The sequence below is a fragment of the Armigeres subalbatus genome, chromosome 1 (genome assembly GCF_024139115.2).
Source record: "Armigeres subalbatus isolate Guangzhou_Male chromosome 1, GZ_Asu_2, whole genome shotgun sequence".
NCBI classification, from domain to species: domain Eukaryota; kingdom Metazoa; phylum Arthropoda; class Insecta; order Diptera; family Culicidae; genus Armigeres; species Armigeres subalbatus.
The window spans coordinates 250,651,401-250,671,377 of record NC_085139.1 but is presented as its reverse complement, the minus strand read 5'-3'; the positions used below and the strand labels follow the sequence as shown (position 1 = coordinate 250,671,377).

Genomic DNA, 19,977 nt, shown 5'->3' with positions numbered 1-19,977 from the left:
GATTCGTATTTGATGTGTTTACGAATTGGGTTTGGATTTGAATTTTATTGGCATTCGAATTTGGTTTGGATTCGAATTTGATTTGTATTCGAAATTGGTTTGAATTCCAATTTGATGGGGATTCAAATTGGGTTTGGATTCGAATTTGGTTTGGATTTGAATTCGATTTGGATTCGAATTTGGTTTTGATTCGAGTTTGGTTTCGATTCGATATTGATTTTATTTGGATTCGAATTTGGTTTGGATTCGAATTTGGTTTGGATTCGAATTTGATTTGGATTCGCATTTGGTTTGGATTTTATTTTGGTTTTGATTCGAATTTGGTTTCGATTAGATTTTGGTTTGATTTATTTATGATTTGTTTAGATTCTGATAAAAAAAAATGCAATTACAAAATACAAATGAATAAAGAAAAACAGAATGATGTGTAATTATTTACCAGTTCGAGACGAGCCAGCCTCGGGCTGAAAGTCTCTTTAATAAAGACACAAAAAAAAAAAAAATTATTTACATTTTTATTTTAACGCACGTCTACAAAGCGAAAACTGGTTAATTACATTAATTGAGAATCTAACCTGTCAAAGACTTCATGTCTAGCAATACTGGGTGTATGCAAAACGACGAAGAATCGCTTGATTCGGCTTGGTTTGCAATGATTACTAAAAGGATTTCCACCGATTGGAGGGGAATGTGTGAGGGCAGCACGGATTTCGACGTTCATTCATGGAAGCTGTAAAGTACACCGAACCAATCTACGGGCGGAAAAGGGGGTCACGCCATCGCCCAAATATCTGATTTGTCATTCACCAAACGGCATTGAAAGAGGGCCATAACTTTTTCGTCCTGGAGTGGGAAGAAATATTAGGGGAGAGGTACATTTAGGAGGCGATAATCGCTGCATGAAAGCTATAAAGTTTATAATTGAATCCGTTTTAATTGATATACTGTTAAAGTTTATACAATTTTAAAATGTGTGTCCTTCATTCGCTTAAATCTTTAAAGGGTACCTAACGTCATAATAGATGCTAAATCCCAACATTTAGTGGACGTTTGCTGCAAAAGCCGTCGACTGGAGCAAGCAGACACTAACTGATGTCATCCGTCAGATTATCACATCATCACAGTACTGCAGAATTAGCGGCAAAGAGAAAAGGTGTAATGCTTCCCGTTATCATCATCGCCTCCATCACCTTTGAACGAACAAAGCACGTTCAGTTCATCTCAACAGCGTAGTTGAAAGTTGAAAGAACTTCTCCACTTGGCTAATCCCTGCGGCTAGCGATGGAATCGTCTTCGCAATATCTGTAGCTGCTTGACACAGTTTTCACGAGATTCATAATCATCATCATCAACCATCACTCGAGGCAAAATTGGAGATCCCTTCGTGATTGCGCCACATTGTGCTAAAGTTTGCAGATAAATTATTAGCAACAACAGCCCCCGCAAAATCAAATTTGAATAATTAATTAGAAAATTTTACCCACATCACCAATTACATATTGCCGTTACCAAATTGAACGAACAAAATGGGCTGAAGCAACAGGCTCCTTCTGCTGCTGCTGACCACATCACACACATATACCGAACTATGATAGTTATAAAACTATGAGTCGGAGGGTGTAGAACAACAAATTAATGTTAGAATGAGGGAAAAAAGCTGTGAACCCATTCGACACTTGGTCCGAACCGGCCATGAAAAGCCACGAAGGATAGTCACCAAATTTAGTATGCAAATTTTGCACCCGCCATCATCGTTTGCGCTCACTACTTTTCCTGGTCGGGCAAATTATGATAAATTCATATGATCTCGACTGTTTTCTGGGAAACTAGTTGGAAGTTGACACTGATTGCACACTCTTTGCTAACTGCTGCCGAGCCCTGCACATAGTGTGTATATGGTAGTAACAGTGTCCTTGCTTCGGGCAAAAAAAACGCTGGAAATCCTATATTGTACGAAAAAGGGAACATTTCCATGGAAATAACTTCGGCAACAATTTCACGAACGGCTAACTAATGAATGGGATTCATTCATTCGCCAGTCTGTGGCATGGCTTGACTTGGTTCCAGTAAATGTTTATGCTTATCATAAATATGGGAATCAGCGATGATGATAAGGGCAGCAATTTTGTAACAGTCATATTCTTATTTGTTTACTGAAGTGGTTGGTAGCCCACTAATGGAATATTGCCAGCTCGCAACTTGTTATTCATAAAGCTATTTAAAAATTCAAGATTTTTAGGGGAACAAGCACACGAATACTCGAATACGCAAAATCGAGAAAATTATCTAGTCCTGACCAGGATTTGAACCCACCCACTTTCAGCCGAAAGGCTTTTCGTGAAGCGGTGCGAATTTTACAGTTCTCACGATGCGACGCCACGCAACACCGTTAACTTAAATGCGCAAAATGATGTGAAGCTAAATGCGGTCTCTTGTTCAAATAGCTTGCTGGACATGATGCATGTTCTATTTTCCTTGCGAAAATCACACGAAGTTTATTTATCTATTTTTTGTGTTTATTTTTTTTCTCTTGATAAGCTTTTTATCTATGATGACTTAAATAATTTACAAAGCATTGGAATTATTGCTTGAATAGTGATAGACTAGGATCAAAACTCAGAAAGGAAGGAAGCCCGGAAAGTAGTCTTTTTGCGATTCAGTAAAGAATATTCCTGGGATTCAGAGTAAAAAAATTCATTTTCTGATTTCGATTCTTCAAAAATAACCTTTTGGATTTCGAAAAGAATAGGATTGGTAGCTGGTCACTTTAGTGACTTGGTCACTATTTTAAGGCTAGTCACTAAAAAGTCACTATTTCCAAAAGTCCCTAAAGTCATTATTTTCTGGAAAATGGTAGAAGGTCACTCCTGACAGAATCCAAGTTTCAAACTTCTCGCGTTTTCAGGGCACGTACTGATACGGAGGCGGAAAACTGTCATTTTTGTTGATTCAGCTTTGCCGCGTGAAAAAATAAAAATGACAGTTGTGCGTTGCTTCCGTATCGAGTGGTGTGCCCCCGAAAACGCGAGCACTTTGAAACTTACATTCTGTCAGGAGTGACTTTAAATCATTATATTGTACCTTGCTACAAATGACAACTTTCGTAACTAATTTTCAAGGCTCTAATGGATGAGTTGAAATTATCCGCAGTACAAATAGCTATCAAAGCATTCAACGCCACAATTCAACACGTGGCGGCCAAATTTTCAGAAAACTATTACGATAGTTTTTTTTCTGGAGGTAGGGGGAAAGACTTTTTATGACTGACTATGCTCAAATTTAGCCTAAACATTCTTTGCATATCAAAGAATATTGTGGCCAAATTTCATAAAATTTGGTCGACAAAAACTCCCCTGACAATAATAGAACAAAACCTGCCAAAGCCGTCTTTCCCCCTATGTGTTTCTTAGGCGACTATCTGAAGCTTATTTTTGGTTGTGACTAAAATTAAGCATGGGGATAGGGGAATTGTTTGGTAATCTCGAAACCTCTGATTTCAAGTGATTTTCTGGCTGAATGTTGACACACTTTGAAAAAACTTTCGATTTATTGTATTTCTTGCCATTTAGTAACTGGCGGAGACGTGTAATAGTCGAAATAAACCAAAAATAGCATTGATCACCATTGACAAGATGAGTTATGTAAAATTTTGGTATCGGTGTATTTGCTTATTCGACACTAATTTGTTGATTTTCAGATCTCTGATCCATAATTGAACATCATTTTGTATTTTTAGTATTTTAGTCCTTAAAGTCACTATTATTTATCCATTAATAGGCTACCAGCCCTGCACATGCAATCCAGTTGGGCTCTTTAGTATTCAGAAGAAAATCCTCTGGTGAATGCGCATATAATCCTTCAGAAATTCAGAAGAGTTATATCATGGAACACTGGGGTCTCTAAGTTGAAAAGCAGGCCAAGTTTCAGTTGGAATGTAGAGTCATTGAAGAAGAAGAAGATATCCTGGAACAAGCGTAAAAAACCTCCGAGAACTGTTGAGCAATTCTTGAAATAAGGGAGCAAACTTCCTCCTTCCGGTGTTGAACTCAATCTAAAATTAGGAAAAAAACGAGTAGTGGGTCTCAAGCCGGTGTACATGTACCTCTGGGGGTACTGGGGTAGATGTTTTACAATTCCAATTAAAACTTGTCGATAAAGTTTTTATAATGATGTAATATTATTTCCAAAACTTTGAATTGTTTTGAAATTTTTACCCATGAAAATTTTTCCAAGGGATGACCAAAAGAAAAGTCGAAAATCGAATTTTAGTTTTTTGTGCCAAACGACTTAAAAATGCATGAAACTTTGAGAATTAATTTTTTGTAAAAAATCTACTGGTTTGGGACTTCGAAAAAATTTCTTATGGCGAAAACAATTTTTCATCGAGTTTAAAAACCGGACGTTACGCAAACATTTCCTAAGCCCTAAAATGTGCCCCTCTGCAAAATGTGAGCTCCATCTGACATGATTTAGGGGTGCTCAAAATCTTGCTACCAAAATTTTGAATTTTTTGTAAATTTGTAAACTCTTGAGATCAGATTTACGGAGAAAATTATCAGATTGCCAGGCAATGTTTATTACACTGAGGTTTATTTTTACGCGGTTATCATTGCGCGGTACCGCATGAATTCGAAACACAACGTGTAAAGATCAAGAAAACTGATAAACACGATTCATGTCATTGCGGAACTTTTTTTTTATCGAATTTTTGATATAACACGATTTTTTACGTTGGTTTTTAAGACAACATGGTTTATTTTTACGCGGTTTTGATTTACATTGAAAAAGATCGACGTAAAACAAACCTTTGTGTGGGTCCACGTGTATTCGTTTCTTGATTGTTGGTCCGCTGTTGCTGTTCTTGCAAATAGTGCATTGCTTGCTTTTCCAACTTGTTCTTCGGTTTATACTTCTTGCAGATGTCGAATAAATCTCCCATCGAATCAGAAAAGTATTGCCTCTTGCTTCTCAAGTTCAGTCGTCGACATTAGCAGCTTATTTTGCTGTAAATCTCCCCAATTTTTATGGTAACGCAAAATTTCAAAATCAATTGCTCTTGATTAATTTGTTTTCCTTTCCATACAGCTATCAACGCTTCTGTTGTTATTTGCGCTAGGTCCCAGAAATGTTCTAAGAGAAAAAATGATTTTTTTAAGAGACTCCAAAAATCTACTTTCAGAAGGCTCGGAAGCCTCCTTTCAAGAGGATCCCTAGTTTCTTTTCAAGAGGCTCGGAAACCTCCCTTCAAGAAACTCAGAAGAACTCTTTCAAAAGGCTCGAAAACCTTCTTTCAAGAGATTCGTAAACCTTTTTTCAAAAGGCTCGGCAAGCCTGCTTTTCATAGGCTCAGAAGTCTCCTTTAAAGAGGCTTGAAAGCCTCCTTTCAAGAGGCACGAGAGCCTCCTTTCAAGAGCCACGGAAGCTGCTTTCAAGAGGTTCGGAAGCCTCTTTTCAGGAGGCCCGGCAAGCCTCCTTTCCAGAGGCTCGGAAGCCTCCTTTCAAAAGGCTTGCAAGCCTCCTTTCAAGAGGTCTGGAAGCCTCCTTTTCATGAGGCTTGAAGCCTCCTTTTCATGAGGCTCAGAAGCCTCCTTTCATGAGGCCTGAAGCCTGCTTTCATGAGGCTCCAAGCCTCCTTTCAAAAGGCCTGAAGCCTCCTTTCACGAGGCCCGAAGCCTCCTTTCAAGAGGCCTGGAAGCCTCCTTTCATAAGGCCTGGAAGCCTCCTTTAAAGAGACTGGAAGCCTCCTTTCAAAATGCTCGAAGCCTCCTCTCAAGAAGCTCAAGCCTCCTTTCAAGAGGCTCAAGCCCCTCTATTCAAGAGGCCTCAAGCCTCCTTTCAAGAGGCCCAGAAGCCTCCTTCAAAGGCCTGGAAGCCTCCTTTCACGAGGCTCGGAAGCCTCCTTCACGAGGCCTCAGCCTCCTTTCATGAGGCCTGAAACCTCCTTTTCATGAGGCTCGGAAGCCTCCTTTTCATGAGGCTCGGAAGCCTCCTTTCAAGAGGCTCGGAAGCCTCCTTTCAAGATGTTCGGAAGCCTCCGTTCAAGTGGTTCAGAAACCTCCTTTCAAGAGGTTCGGAAGCCTCCTTTCAAGAAGTTCGGAAGCCTCCTTTCAAGAGGCTCGGAAGCCTCCTTTCAAGAGGCTCGGAAGCCTCCTTTCAAGAGGCTCGGAAGCCTCCTTTCAAGAGGTACGGAAGTCGCCTTTTTGGAGGCTCGGTAGCTTTCTTGTAAGAGGTTCGGAAGTCTTCTTTTATGAGACTCAATCTCCTTTTAGAAGGCTTGGAACCCTCCTTTTTAGAGGTTCGGAAGCCTCTTTCAAGAGGCTCGCAAGCTTACTTTCAAGAGGCTCGGAAGCCTCCTTTCAAGAGGCTCGCATGCCTTCTTTCAAGAGGCTCGCATGCCTTCTTTCAAGAGGCTCGGTAGCCTTCTTTCCAGATGCTCGGAAGCCTCCTTTCAAGAGGCTCGGAAGCCTTCTTTCAAGAGGCTCGGAAGCCTCCTTTCAAGAGGCTCGGAAGCCTCCTTTCAAGAGGCTTGGAAGCCTCCTTTCCAGAGGCTCGGATGCCTCCTTTCCAGAGTCTCGAAAGCCTCCTTTCCAGACGTTCGGAAGCCTGCTTTCATGAGCGCGGAAGCCTCCTTTCAAGAGGTTTGGACGTCTCCTTTTAGGAGGCGTGGAACCCTCCTTTAAGAGATTCGGAAGCCTCCTTTCAAGAGGCTCGGAAGCCTCCTTCATGAAGAACGGAAGCCTCCGGAAGCAAGCGGTTCGGAAGTCTTTTATTAGCAGGCTCGGAAGTCTCCTTTCAAGAGGTTTGGAAGTCTCCTTTTAGGATGCTCGGAACACTCCTTCCAAGAGGTTCGGAAGCCTCCTTCTAAGAGACTCGGAAGCCTCCTTTCAAGAGGTTCGGAAGCCTCCTTACACGAGGCTCGGTGGCCTCCTTCCAAGAGGCTCGGAAGCCTCCTTCCAAAAGGCTCGGAAGCCTCCTTCCGAGTCGCTCGTGCAATGTATCCTCCTTCTAAGATGCTCGGAAGCCTCCTTCCAAGAGGCTCGGAAGCCTCCTTCCAAGAGGCTCGGAAGCCTCCTTCCAAGAGGCTCGGAAGCCTCCTTCCAAGAGGCTCGGAAGCCTTCTTCCAAGAGGCTCGGAAGCCTTCTTCCAAGAGGCTCGGAAGCCTCCTTCCAAGAGGCTCGGAAGCCTCCTTTTAAGAGGCTCGGAAGCCTCCTTTCCAGAGGCTCGGAAGCCTCCTTTCAAGCGGTTCGGAAGTCTCCCTCTAGAAGGCTCGGAAGCTTCCTTTCAAGATGTTCGGTAGCCTCCTTTCCATATACTCGCTATCCTCCTTTCCAGAGGCTGAAGCCTCCTTTCAGAGGCTCGGAAGCCTCATTTCAAGACGGTCGGAAGCCTCCTTTCACGAGACTTGGAAGCCTTCTCTATGCAGGCTCGGAAGCCTCCTTTCAAGAGGCTCGAAAGCCTCCTTTCTAGCGGTTCGGAAGCCTTCTTTCCAGATGCTTGGAAGCCTCCTTTCCAGAGGCTGGGAAGCCTCCTTTCAAGAGGCACGGAAGCCTCCTTTCAAGAGGCACGGAAGCCTCCTTTCAAGCGGTTCGGAAGTCTCCCTCTAGAAGGCTCGGAAGCTTCCTTTCAAGATGTTCGGTAGCCTCCTTTCCATATGCTCGGAATCCTCCTTTCCAGAGGCTGAAGCCTCCTTTCAAGAGGCACGGAAGCCTCCTTCCAAGAGGCTCGGGAGCCTCCTTTCAAGAGGCTTGGAAGCCTCATTTTAAGACGGTTAGAAGAAGAGACTCGGAAGTCTACTCTAGGAGGCTACTCAGAAACCTCCTTTCAAGAGGTTCGGAAGCCTCCTTTCAAGCAGCTCGGAAGCCCCCTTCAAGAGGTACGGAAGTCTTTTTTTAGGAGGCTCGGTAGCTTTCTTGTAAGAGGTTCGGAAGTCTTTTTTATGAAACTCAATCTTCTTTTAGAATGCTCGGAACCCTTCTTTTTAGAGGTTCGGTTCGGAAGCCTCCTTTCAAGAGGCTCGGAAGCCTCCTTTCAAGATTCTCGGAAGCCTCCTTTCAAGAGGCTCGGAAGCCTTCTTTCAAAATGCTTGGAAGCCTCCTTTCCTGAGGCTCGGATGCTTCCTTTCCAGGAGCTTGGATGCCTCCTTTCCAGATGCTCGAAAGCCTTCTTTCCAGAGGCCCGGAAGCCTCCTTTCAAGCGGTTTGCACGTCTCCTTTTAAGAGGCGCGGAACCCTCCTTTCAAGTGATTCGGAACCCTCCTTTCAAGAGGCTCGGAAGCCTCCTTTCAAGAGGCTCGAAAGCTTCATTTCAAGAGGTTCGGAAGATTAGCAGGCTTGGAAGCCTCCTTTCAAGAGGTTTGGAAGTCTCCTTTAGGATGCTCGAACCCTCCTTCCAAGAGACTCAGAAGCCTCCTTCTAAGATACTCAAGCCTCCTTCAAGAGGTTCGGAAGTTTCATTTCAAGAGGCTCAAGCCTCCTTCCCCGAGGCTCGGAAGCTTTCTTCCAAGAGGCTCGGAAGCCTCTTACTAAGAGACTCGGAAGCCTCCTTTCAAAAGGTTCGGAAGTTTCATTTCAAAAGGCTCGGAAGCCTCCTTCCACGAGACTCGGAAGCCTCCTTCCACGAGGCTCGGAAGCCTTCTTCCAAGAGGCTCGGAAGCCTCCTTTCACGAGGCTCGGAAGCCTTCTTCCAAGAGGCGCGGAGATTCGGAAGCCTCCTTTCAAGAGGCTCGGAAGCCTCCTTTCAAAAGGCTCGGAAGCCTCCTTTCATGAAGCACGGAAGCCTCCTTTCAAGCGGTTCGAAAGTCTCCTATTAGCAGGCTCGGAAGCCTCCTTTCAAGAGGTTTGGAAGTCTCCTTTTAGGATGCTCGGAACCCTCCTTCCAAGAGGCTCGGAACTCTGCTTCCAAGAGGTTCGGAAGCCTCCTTCCAAGAGGCTCGGAAGCCTCCTTCCAAGAGGCTCGGAAGCCTCCTCCTAAGAGGCTCGGAAGCCTCCTCGCAAGAGGCTCGGAAGCCTCCTACCAAGAGGGTCGGAAGCCTCCGTCCAAGAGGCTCGGAAGTCTCCTCCAAGAGGCTCGGAAGCTTCCTTTCAAGCGGTTCGGAAGTCTCCTTTTAGGATGCTCGGAAGCCTCCTTCTAAGAGACTCGGAAGCCTCCTTTCAAGAGGTTTGTAAGTTTCATTTCAAGAGGCTCGGAAGCCTCCTTCCAGGAGGCTCAGAAGCCTTCTTCCAAGAGGCTCGGAAGCCTCCTCCTAAGAGACTCGGAAGCCTCCTTTCAATAGGTTCGGAAGTTTCATTCCAAGAGGCTCGGAAGCCTCCTTCCACGAGGCTCGGAAGCCTCCTTCCAAGAGGCTCGGAAGCCTCCTTCCAAGAGGCTCGGAAGCCTCCTTCCAAGAGGCTCGGAAGCCTCCTTCCAAGAGGCTCGGAAGCCTCCTTCCAAGAGGCTCAGGAAGCCTCCTTCCAAGAGGCTCGGAAGCCTCCTTCCAAGAGGCCTCAAGCCTCCTTCCAAGAGGCCTGGAAGCCTCCTCCAAGAGGCTCAAGCCTCCTCCAAGAGGCTCAGAAGCCCTCCTTCCAAGAGGCCTGGAAGCCTCCTTCCAAGAGGCCTGAAGCCTCCTCCAAGAGGCTCACAGCCTCCTTCCAAGAGGCCTCACAGCCTCCTTCCAAGAAGCTCCGGAAGCCTCCTTCCAAGAGGCTCGGAAGCCTCCTTCCAAGAGGCTCGGAAGCCTCCTTCCAAGAGGCCTCAGCCTCCTTCAAGAGGCTCAAGCCTCCTTCCAAGAGGCTCAAGCCTCCTTCCAAGAGGCTCAAGCCTCCTTCCAAGAGGCTCGGAAGCCTCCTCCAAGAGGCTCAAGCCTCCTTCCAAGAGGCTCAAAGTCTCTTTCCAAGAGGCTCGGAAGACTCCTTCCAAGAGGCTCAAGTCTCCTTCCAAGAGGCTCGGAAGTCTCCTTCCAAGAGGCTCGGAAGTCTCCTTCAAGAGGCCCGGAAGCCTCCCTTCCAAGAGGCTCAGGAAGTCTCCTTCCAAGAGGCCTGGAAGCCTCCTTTCAAGAGGCTCAGGCCTCCTTCAAGAGGCCTCAGAAGCCTCCTTCAAGAGGCCCCAGCCTCCTTTCAAGAGGCTCAAGCCTCCTTTCAAGAGGCTCAGCCTCCTTCAAGAGGCTCGAAGCCTCCTTCAAGAGGCCTGGAAGCCTCCTTTCAAGAGGCCTGAAAGCTTCGTTTCAAGATGCTCGGAAGCCTCCTTTCAAGAGGCTCGGAAGCCTCCTTTCAAGAGGCTCGGAAGCCTCCTTTCAAGAGGCTCGGAAGCCTCCTTCCAAGAGGCTCGGAAGTCTCCTTCCAAGAGGCTCGAAAGTCTCCTTTCAAGAGGCTCGGAAGTCTCCTTCCAAGAGGCTCGAAAGTCTCCTTTCAAGAGGCTCGGAAGCCTCCTTTCAAGAGGCTCGGAAGCCTCCTTTCAAGAGGCTCGGAAGCCTCCTTTCAAGGGGCTCAAAAAAAACTCGGAAGATACCTTTTAGAAGGTTTAAAAGCCTCGTTTTAAGAGGCTCGGAAGTCTTTTTTCAAGATACTCGGAATCCTTTTAAGAAACTCGAATAAAGAGTTTTTTTTGCCCAATAAAAGAGTTTTCTGAATGGACTGTAACCGTTTGTAAATCGTCTGAGGTAATGTTTAATGTAATGTACGAGAGACCACTACCACCACTATTTTGAGACAATTCCTCAGGGGAACTCTCCGAACAGTTGCTGGCTGAATGTTCAAAATCACCCACTGAATCCTAGGAAAACCACACTACAATCCCTTGCCCTAGTTACCCTCGTACTAAAAATCAAAACCAATAGTGGAATGGAAGTCTGAGGTGCAATCTTCCAACGGAATAACGAAAACGTAAAGAGAACAGCAGGTTCCCACGGAACTGCCGAAATCAAATCAATTGACTTTCAGCGCTTTTTATTCAACAAATTTCAAAATAATACGATTTTAGTACAATTCAACTGTAAGGTAACTGTAAGGTCGTCTTCAGTGTCTCGTACTTGATTTAACTCGAGTCGAGTCGAAATACGTAGGTATATGTAAAAGTATAACGAGGTATTGGAATTAAATGGAATTGTACTAAACTCGTATTATGACAGTGAAAACATTCCACTATAAGAGAGAAATTTATTATTTTCGGCTTTATTCGGGTTAAACGGAATTTAAGTACTAGCTACGGGAAACTATTCCATGATTATAAAAGTTTCCACGTACCTGGTGACCTTGGATCCCGGCGAGATGCCGAAGACGATGTGTTTTCCGACGGCCGGTTTAGGACTATTAGGGGTATCCATTCCATAGGAATTGTGGTAGAAAATTTAGTGAGTCTGCGAAGTACACTCATTAAGAAACTTTTGTTGAAGATTCACTTTGCGTAATTCCTCGATGAACTTGTAAGTAAATTCTGGAAGAACTCACGAAAAAAGGGAAGTTCAATAGATTCTCATTCTCCTAGAAGTTCATATTGTTAGAGAAACATTTGAAGATAGATATCAAACCATAATTTCGGATTAGTGAATGTCTTTTTTCCTCAATCTCTGTAACCAAAAGCAATAAAAAGAATTCCTACTAAATCTGAGATGTACCAAACCATTCCAAAAACAAATGCCACCATAAAAATATTTAACTCCTTTCCATCTCTCTGTTGTCTCTTTTCAGAACGCTCCTAACGACGATGACACACCAAACGACTCGCCGCTTTTCCCAGCAGTGACAATGCCCCATCGGGAGCCACTTCCAAGTGTGAAATCTCTCACACGGTCCCGGTCCATGGGAAAACAAAGCATCGTAAAAAATTAAAATTGGAAAACCGATCATCGTGCAGAAGTATTCCAAAATTAGTGTGTGAGTGGCACAGCGTGAAAGTGATCTCCGACGCATCGTCGGAAAACCGTCGACGTCGTCGTCGTCAAGTTCACTACAAAGTGGTATCGTGCAGTGCGCGTGCGAGCGAGTGAACCGCGTTTTGCCTTGATGTTTTCCTCGCAAGTGTGGCGCGGATCATCGGTGCCGGAAGATGAATGATCGCCGGTCGCGGTCGGCGTTGGTGATTTGTTGATAGCGCGAGTGAAATACCGGGTGTTGGCAGCAAACCTTGACCTGTTCTCGAGTGGTTGCGCCTGCCCTGTCAGGTGCGTGACGTGAAGAATCACCCACACCCAGTACGGTCGCGCGCCCATTGTCCAGTGTCAAAATTTTGAAGTTCAAAAAAACTCGTTACAAAATGGCAGAGAATGCCGCCAAAAGTGGTGCTATCGGGGCTGGAGCCGGAAGTGGTGCTAATGGGAGCAGTGGCGGTGGCGGCGATGATCCGCCACGGAAAAGCAATATGAATGGCAATAACCGGTCCGGGCGGTTTGGGTCGGATTCCGCGGGGAAAGGCCGGTCGGGAAATAGTTCGGGTGATTCCGCCGATGAAGAGGCCAAGCTGTTGCAGCAGCAGGGAAAGGGAGGTCTGGTGGTGAAGGGGCTGGGTGAGACGAATGTGGATAGTGGAGGAGGAGGAGGAGTGTCAGACGGTGCGGAAAATGGGGATTTGGTGAAGGCAAGAGATGGCTCTGGTGTGTCAGTGATTGATATGGCGGATGCTTCCGGTACGCAACCGTACAAGCCGGTGAAGGGCAGCAAGAAGAATGTTTTTAGAGGTGAGTATTGTTGAGATCACAAATTCTGATTTTGTTCTTAGATCAGTTATGTTTGTACGTAGTCCCACGTTTATGTACAATATATAATGTGTTTTACTTACTCCGATGCCAGTGGCTAGGGATAAAGTGTTATTTTTTCATTTAACTCGGCTAATGTTTTATAATCTGGAATATTCACGTACAATATTTATAATGAACTGTAGATAGTGATTTTCACATGGAAGCTACGTATTAGACAAAATGATTCTAATTCCATCAATGTTTATTTTCAAGTGCATAACAAAAAAATAAATCTTCCATTTGTTTCAGCTTCCTATGACCACGTCATGACCACGTTCGACATCACGAAAAAAGCCGAACGACCATTTATCGGTTTGATCCTGGTCACCGTGCTGCTGCTGTTGGTGCTCATTGTGCTGGCAATCCTGTGGCCTCGACTTCCCGGCTATCTAACCAAGGAAGTCTGCCTGGAGGCAGAATGTTTGGAGGCAAGCAAACAGGTAAGCCCCTCTTCCTGACCTCATCATTTTAACGTTTGCCGACCAAATTCAAGGTTCCAACTTGAGTTTCGAGATAGATGGTAGACTTCCGTTTTTCTGCGTCTGCTCCCGACCAAAAAATGGAACACGAATGTCGCATTTTTCGCATCTCTTTTTCGAGTTTTTGTTTTTTCGGCTACGCTACTAATGAATAATGCATCAACATTCTCACCTCGATCTTGGCCGTTGGAGCACAACAATCGTACCGATACGCCAACCGTGCGGACTGCAAGATTGGTTCCATTTGATAACGGATGCTTATCGGCATAGTCATCGTCTTCGTCTTCACATAATGGAGGAGATTTGTCTTGTCCCACCTTGTTGGAGCATCCAGTGCCGTTATTTATGCAGGTTCCATGTTTTTTCGAATATCGTCGATTATAGGGTACACATGTCGGTTGTTGCTACCCATCCCCGCTGGGTTGGAAACAGTTCGATTGCGGGGGCGTGAAAATCTAGGTGAAGGGTAATTGTTTGATTATTCATGACACACAGTGCTGCTGCTGCTGCAGCAGCAGCATCTGCGAGCTGCCACCGTTCCTCCCGGGAAGAGGCCATTGGGAAAACTCGGTCACAACCCGCTCCAGTCCGAGTTTCCAGAACAGGTACAACAAGAAAATGGAAATCGAATTTTCCGAATGTTAAGGAGCATCCCACCCCTGGGACAACGCCGAAGATGTTGTTCCTGGGTTGTCTTGGTCTTGTTTTCATTCCATTCCACGGAACTAGTGGGAGGCTTGTTCTGTTTCTTTGTGTGCCCGTTGAGGTGGAAACCAAAATGTGTTCGTTCTAGGTTTTAGAAGATGTCTCTTGAGTACACTCGAAAAGAGGAGAACTTGGTGGAAAATTTCGGCGGAACGACACGTTGCTAGAGATATGAACCACGCGCGTCACTCCACCGCCGCAAGAAGCAAGCAATCATTCGAGTATCAGTCCCACGCCGCACCAGTTCAAAGTTGACAAGGTCTACATTATTTAACAGCGGATAAGTTTTTACAAAAAATTGCAGTATTGGTCGTTTAATTTCGAAGAAACTATCAGAAAAACTTCAGAATCGCAAAGTGAATCTGTTCGGAAGCCAACAAGAATTTCCTTCAAATACATTAAAAGGATAAAAGATTTCCGTTCGGAAGTGCAAACAAATTACGTTCAAAATTCAAAAGAATTCCGTTTGGAAGGCCGAAATAATCCCGTCCAAAACCCGAATATTCCGTCCGGAAGCCCAGAAAGACTCCCTGTGGAAGCTCTAAAGAATTTGGTTCGGAAGCCCAAAAAGATTCCGTTTGAAAACTGAAATGATTTCGTTACAAAATTATTTCGTTGGGAAGCACGAATAAATTCCATTCGGAAGACCAAAATAATTTTGTTCGTTTCGCCCAAATGCCCGATAATTTCGTTCGGAAGCCTAGAAAAACCTGCTTTGAAAACTCAAAAGAATTCCGTTTGAAAACCCAAAAGATTTTCGTTTGGAAGTTAAAAAATTCCACTCAGAAAACCACAAGAAAACCGAAAAAATGTCGCTCGTAAACCCAAAAAAAAATCCCTTCCAAAATCCAAAAAGATCCGCTTCGGAATTTCGTTCGGAAACTCGGAATAATTTTGTTTGGAAATTCAAATGAATTTCGTTCGGAGGCCCAACAATATTTCGTTCGAAAACACAAAAACCGTTCAGATGCCTAAAACATACTTTGTTCGGAGGCCCAAAATAATTCCGTTGAGAAGCCCAATGGAATGTTGGTTTAATACTCGAAAGAATTATGTTCGGAAAACGAAGAAAAACCGGTCTAAGCCCAAAAATAATTCCGTTCAGTTGCCGGAAAATTCGGAAAGGTCCTGAAAGTATATTTTCGGAATCATATTCAGTTTGGAAACTCAAAAGATATTCGTTCGGAAGCTCAAATAAATTGCTTTTCGGAACCCAAAAAGATTTCTTTCGGCACGAAAGATTCTATTCGGAAGCCCAAAAAGATTCCGTTCAGAATTCAGCTCGTTCGACATCCAAAAGGCACTCGTTTCTTAAGTATTGCCTGAAGTATTCCATTCGGAGACTGCCTAAAAGGAGGCCTAAAAATATTTGGTTCGAAATTCCAAAAACCGTAGAATAATTGCGTTAAGATGCACGAAAGACTTCCGTTCGGAGGCCCAAAGTAATTCCGTTCTGAAACCCAAATGGAATGGTTTTTAAAATATCTAAAAGAACTCTGTTCGGAAACCCAACAAAATTCGTTCGGAAACCCAAGATAAAACCGACAAGAAGCCCGAAAATTCCGGTCGGAAGCCCAGAAAAACTCCTTTCGAAATCCTAATAGAATTCCGTTTGGAAACTCAAAAGAGATTGGTTCGGACGCTCAAAAGAATTACTTTTAGAAACCCAAAAAGATTCCGTTGTGCGACACAAAAAGATTCTGTTCGGATGTTAAAAAAAAGTCCAAAACAAAATCCGTAGGGATACCAAAACGTACTCCTTTCGAAAGTCCTGCCTAAAAAAATCCGTTTGGAAACTCAAAAGAAATTAGCTCGGAAGTTCAGATAATTTTCGTTCGGAGGCTCGAAATATTCAGTTCCGACACTCTAAAACCGTTTAGATGGGCAAAATAATTGCTTTTCCCAACAGAATTTCGTTCGAAAATCCAAAATAAATTCATTCAGAAGTCCAATTGGATGTTGTTCGGATACACAAAAGAACTCTGTTCAGAAAGCCTAAAAAGATTCCATTCTGAAGTCCAAAAGAATTACGCGCGGAAGACCAACAATATTTGGTTGGAAATCCCAAAAGGATTCCGTTCAGAAGCCCAAGAAGATTCTGTTCGGAATCTCAAAATAATTTCGTTAAAATCCCAAAAGGATTTTGCTTGAAAACCCAAAAAATACTTCAAGAAACCCAAAATAATTGCGCTCGAAAGCGTTTTTGTTTGGAAGCCCAACAGAATTTCGTAGGGAAACCAAAACGAATACGAAGGACATAAAAGCATCCGACCAGAAGTTAGAAAATTTCATTCGGAAGTCTAAAACAATTCGAAACTCAAAGGAATTTCGTCTGGAAGCCCAGAAAATGTAGCTTTGGAACCAAAAAGAAATCCGTTGAGAAGGCTAAAATTATTTCGTTCGGGGGCCCAAATGGAATTCTTCCATTTGGAAGACCGCAAGAATTTTGTCCGGAAGAAAAAAAAGAATTTCGTTTGTTCGTTTGCTCAAAATCATTCTATTTGGAATCTTAGAAAGATTCCGTTCGGAAATTTAAAGGGAATTCCGTTCGGACATCCAGAAAGATTCCGTTCTGCAGCATAAAAGGATTCCGTTCGGTGCCCAATGGAAAGTTAATCGAATACTCAAAAGACCTCTGTTCGAAAAACCAAAAAAAATCCATTCGGAAGCTCAAAAGAGTTTTATTCGAAAGCCTAAAGTAATTCCGTTCCGAAACTCAACACGGATTTCGTTCAGAGCCCCATAAAGATTCCATTTATGAGCCCAAAAACCTTCCGAAAATGAACCAAAAGAGTTCATTCCGAAACCCAAAAAATCCTTTCAGAAGCTGTTCGGATTTAAAAAACGTACTCCTTTCGATAGTCTAAAGAATTCCGATCGGAAACCTGAAAAGAAATTCCGTTCGGAGACCCAAAGTAATTCCGTTGAGAAGGAGTGTTGTTTGAATACCCAAAAGAACTCTTTTCGGATTCCATAAAAAAAAACTCCGTTCGGAAGGCCATAAGAAATTTATTCGGAAGCCCAGAAAGGTTCCGTTTGGAAGTCCGAAAGAAATCCGTTCGGAAGGAAGTAAGGATTTCGTTTAAAGACACATAAATATTTCGTGTATGAGCCCAGAAGCATTGCATTTGGAAGTCCAAAATAATTCCATTCAGAAGCCCCAAATTACTCCATTCGTAAGATCAAGATATTCTCTTCAGGAACCTATGATTCCTAATCCGTTCGAAAGCCCACCACATTTTTGCTCACAAACCAAAAAATCCTTCCGGAAACACAAAAGAATTGCATTCGAAAGCCCGAAAGTATTTCGTTTAAAACCCCAAAAAGAATTCCGTTAGGAGGCCCAAACGAATTCCGATCTAAATTTAAAAAAAAATCCGTTCGAAAGTCCAAAAAGTTCGGCCCAGAAGCGCGAAAATTCCGTTTGGAAGCCCCAAAAAATTTTTATTCGAAAGTCCAAAAGAATTCTGTTTGGAAAACCGAAAAGATTCTGCCGAACGGAAAAATAATTCTGTTCTGAATTCCTAAAGGATTCCAGAGTAGAAGTTCTCTCTGTACGAATAGATCCGATAGCATTATCGGCCACCAACCCAACCCACTTGATCGACGACCAGCGGTTCTCAACCTTCGTCTTGAGTGGTACCCCTTAATTAATTAAACCACTAAACAAACAATGCAATCAAACAATGCAACGATCATTGGATTCACGATACGGACAACTGAACACAATGGACTCACGGTGAGATGGACAGCCAACGACAACAACAATGAATAATGGAAAAATCTAAAAAGGTCGAAGGTCAAAAGGTCGAAAGGACAAAAGATCGAAGGGTCAAAATGCCGAAGCGACAAAAGGTCGAAGGACAAAAGGTCGGAAGGACCAAAAGGTCTTTCTTTTTTCTTCCTTCTTTCTTATTGCTTCTTCCTTTTTCTTTCTATTCTCATTCTCTTCCTTTTTTCTTCTTACTGCATGTATTCCCTTCCTTCAATGCTGTTTCCTCCTTCCATATTTCATCTTCATCATAAATGGCAATCAAACAATGCAACGATCATTGGATTCACGATACGGACAAATGGACACAATGGACTCACGGTGAGATGGACAAGTAACGACAATAACAATTGAATAATTTAAAAATTGATTCTGTGTGGATTCTGGCTGCAGAATACCACAGTAGATCTCGGCACAGTAACGGTTAATTAACACAGTGTGCCTACCAAATAAAGACAGGAATAAAAAAAAATTCAAATAGTGAACCGATGTCACTAAATTTCAAACTTTGGGGACTTTTTATCAATCCACAAAGACTTTCAGGTACCAAGCTCCACTATACCCCTGAATATTGAATGTTTTTTTAGGGTCACTCCTCATGGAATCAAAATTTCGAAGTACTCGCGTTTCAAGGGCACTTCACTCGAAACGGAAGTAACGCACAACTGTCATTTTTATTATTTCACGCATGCTGCGAATCTGTGTCAAAAGGTCAAAGGTCAAAACGGCGAAGGTCAAAAGGTCGAAGGGTCAAAAGGTCGAATATGTGTCATAACGTCGAAGGTCAAAAGGTCGAAAGAACAAAAAGACAATAAATGAGATGGGAGTTATGAGATAGAAGTAGTTAGCATAGATAAATAAGAAGTGAAAAGTGAGAAGTAAGAAGTGAGATGTGAATAAGAAGTGAAAATTAAGAAAGAGTATAGGAGGAAACATGTATAGTAAGAAAGAAAAAGAACAGAAGAGGAAAAAAGACCAAAGAAAGAAAGAAGGAAGATGGAAAAAGGAAAAAAAAGATGGAATAAGGAAGAAAGAAAAAAAGGAAAATAGACGAAAGAAAAAAGCGAGAAGGAAAGAAGAAGAAGAGAAGACACAATGAAGCAAAACAGAAGAAAGAAGGGGGAAGCAAGTAACAGGAAAAGAGAAGAAAAATGGAAGAAATGAGGAACAAAAAGGATCGAAATAAGGAAGAAAGAAGAAATAAAGAACAAAGAAGAGAGAAATAATGAAGAAAGAAGGTAGAAAGAAGGATGAAAGAAAGAAGAAAGGAAGAATGAAGAAGGAAGGATTAAAGAAGAAAGAAAAAGAAAAAAATAGAAAGTAGGAAGAAAAACAGTAAACAAGAAGGAAAAAGAAAGAAAGCAGGAGGAAAGAAGAAAGAAAGAGAGAAGAAATATAGAAGAAAGGAGGAAAAAAGAAGAAAGAAAGTAGGAAAAAGGAGAAAAAAGGAGGAAATAAGGAGGAAGAAAGAAAGTGGAAAGAAGGAATAAAGATGGAAGAAAGAAAGAAGAAAAACGAAGGAAAGGAAGAAAGAGAGTAGGAAAAAGGAGAGTAGGAAGATAGAAGGAAGGAAGGAAAGAAGAAAAAAGAAAGAAGAAAGAAGAAAGCAGGAAAGAATGATGAAAGAAGGAAGAAAAGAGAAAAAAGGAAGAGAGAAGCAAAAAAGAAAGAGTAAATAAGGAAAAAAGGAAGAAAGTAAAAGAAAGAAGGAAGAAAAACTGAAAACAAAAAGGGAGAAAAAAAGGGGGGAGAGAAAAGAGAAAGAAAGAAGAAAGAAGAAAAAAGAAGAAAAAAAGAAGAAAGCAAGTAGGAAGAAAGAATGAAAAAATAAAGAAGTTAGAAATAAAGAAGATGAAATATGGAAGGAGGAAAAAGAATTGAAGGAAGGACACATGAAGTAAGAAGTAAAAGGAAGAAGGAAAAAAGAATAAGTAATAAGAAAGAAGGGAAAAGAAAAAGAAAGACCTTTTGGTCCTTTCGACCTTTTGTCCTTCGACCTTTTGACGCAGTTTTTTTGTTTCGACCTTTTGACCCTTCGACCTTTTGTCCTTCGATCTTTTGACCTTCGACCTTTTGTCCTACAACCCATGCTGCGAAGCAGCAAAGCTGAAATAATAGAAATGACAGTTGTGCGATGCTTCCGTATCGAGTGGTGTGCCCTTGAAAACGCAGGTACTTTGACATTTGGATTCCGTGAGGAGTGTCCCTAAACATACTGGTTCATAAGCCCTCAAAACGTGCGATTTTTTGTTTTCGACCTGAAAACTACATTTTAGAGTCATGGTGTCTTCAGAAGAGTTGAACGATATTTCTTA

General features: G+C 42.9%; 1 protein-coding gene across 1 annotated transcript in view; it reads left to right on the top strand.

The window, feature by feature from the left end:
* LOC134206598 (protein gone early) overlaps window positions 1-19,977 on the top strand; it is a 280,343-nt gene that overhangs the window by 131,309 nt on the left and 129,057 nt on the right. Inside the window, exons 3-4 of the mRNA XM_062682330.1 lie at window positions 11,661-12,646; window positions 12,956-13,146. Coding sequence (XP_062538314.1) covers window positions 12,226-12,646; window positions 12,956-13,146 — 612 coding nt within the window. The 5' untranslated portion in view covers window positions 11,661-12,225. The remainder of the gene's footprint in view (window positions 1-11,660; window positions 12,647-12,955; window positions 13,147-19,977) is intronic.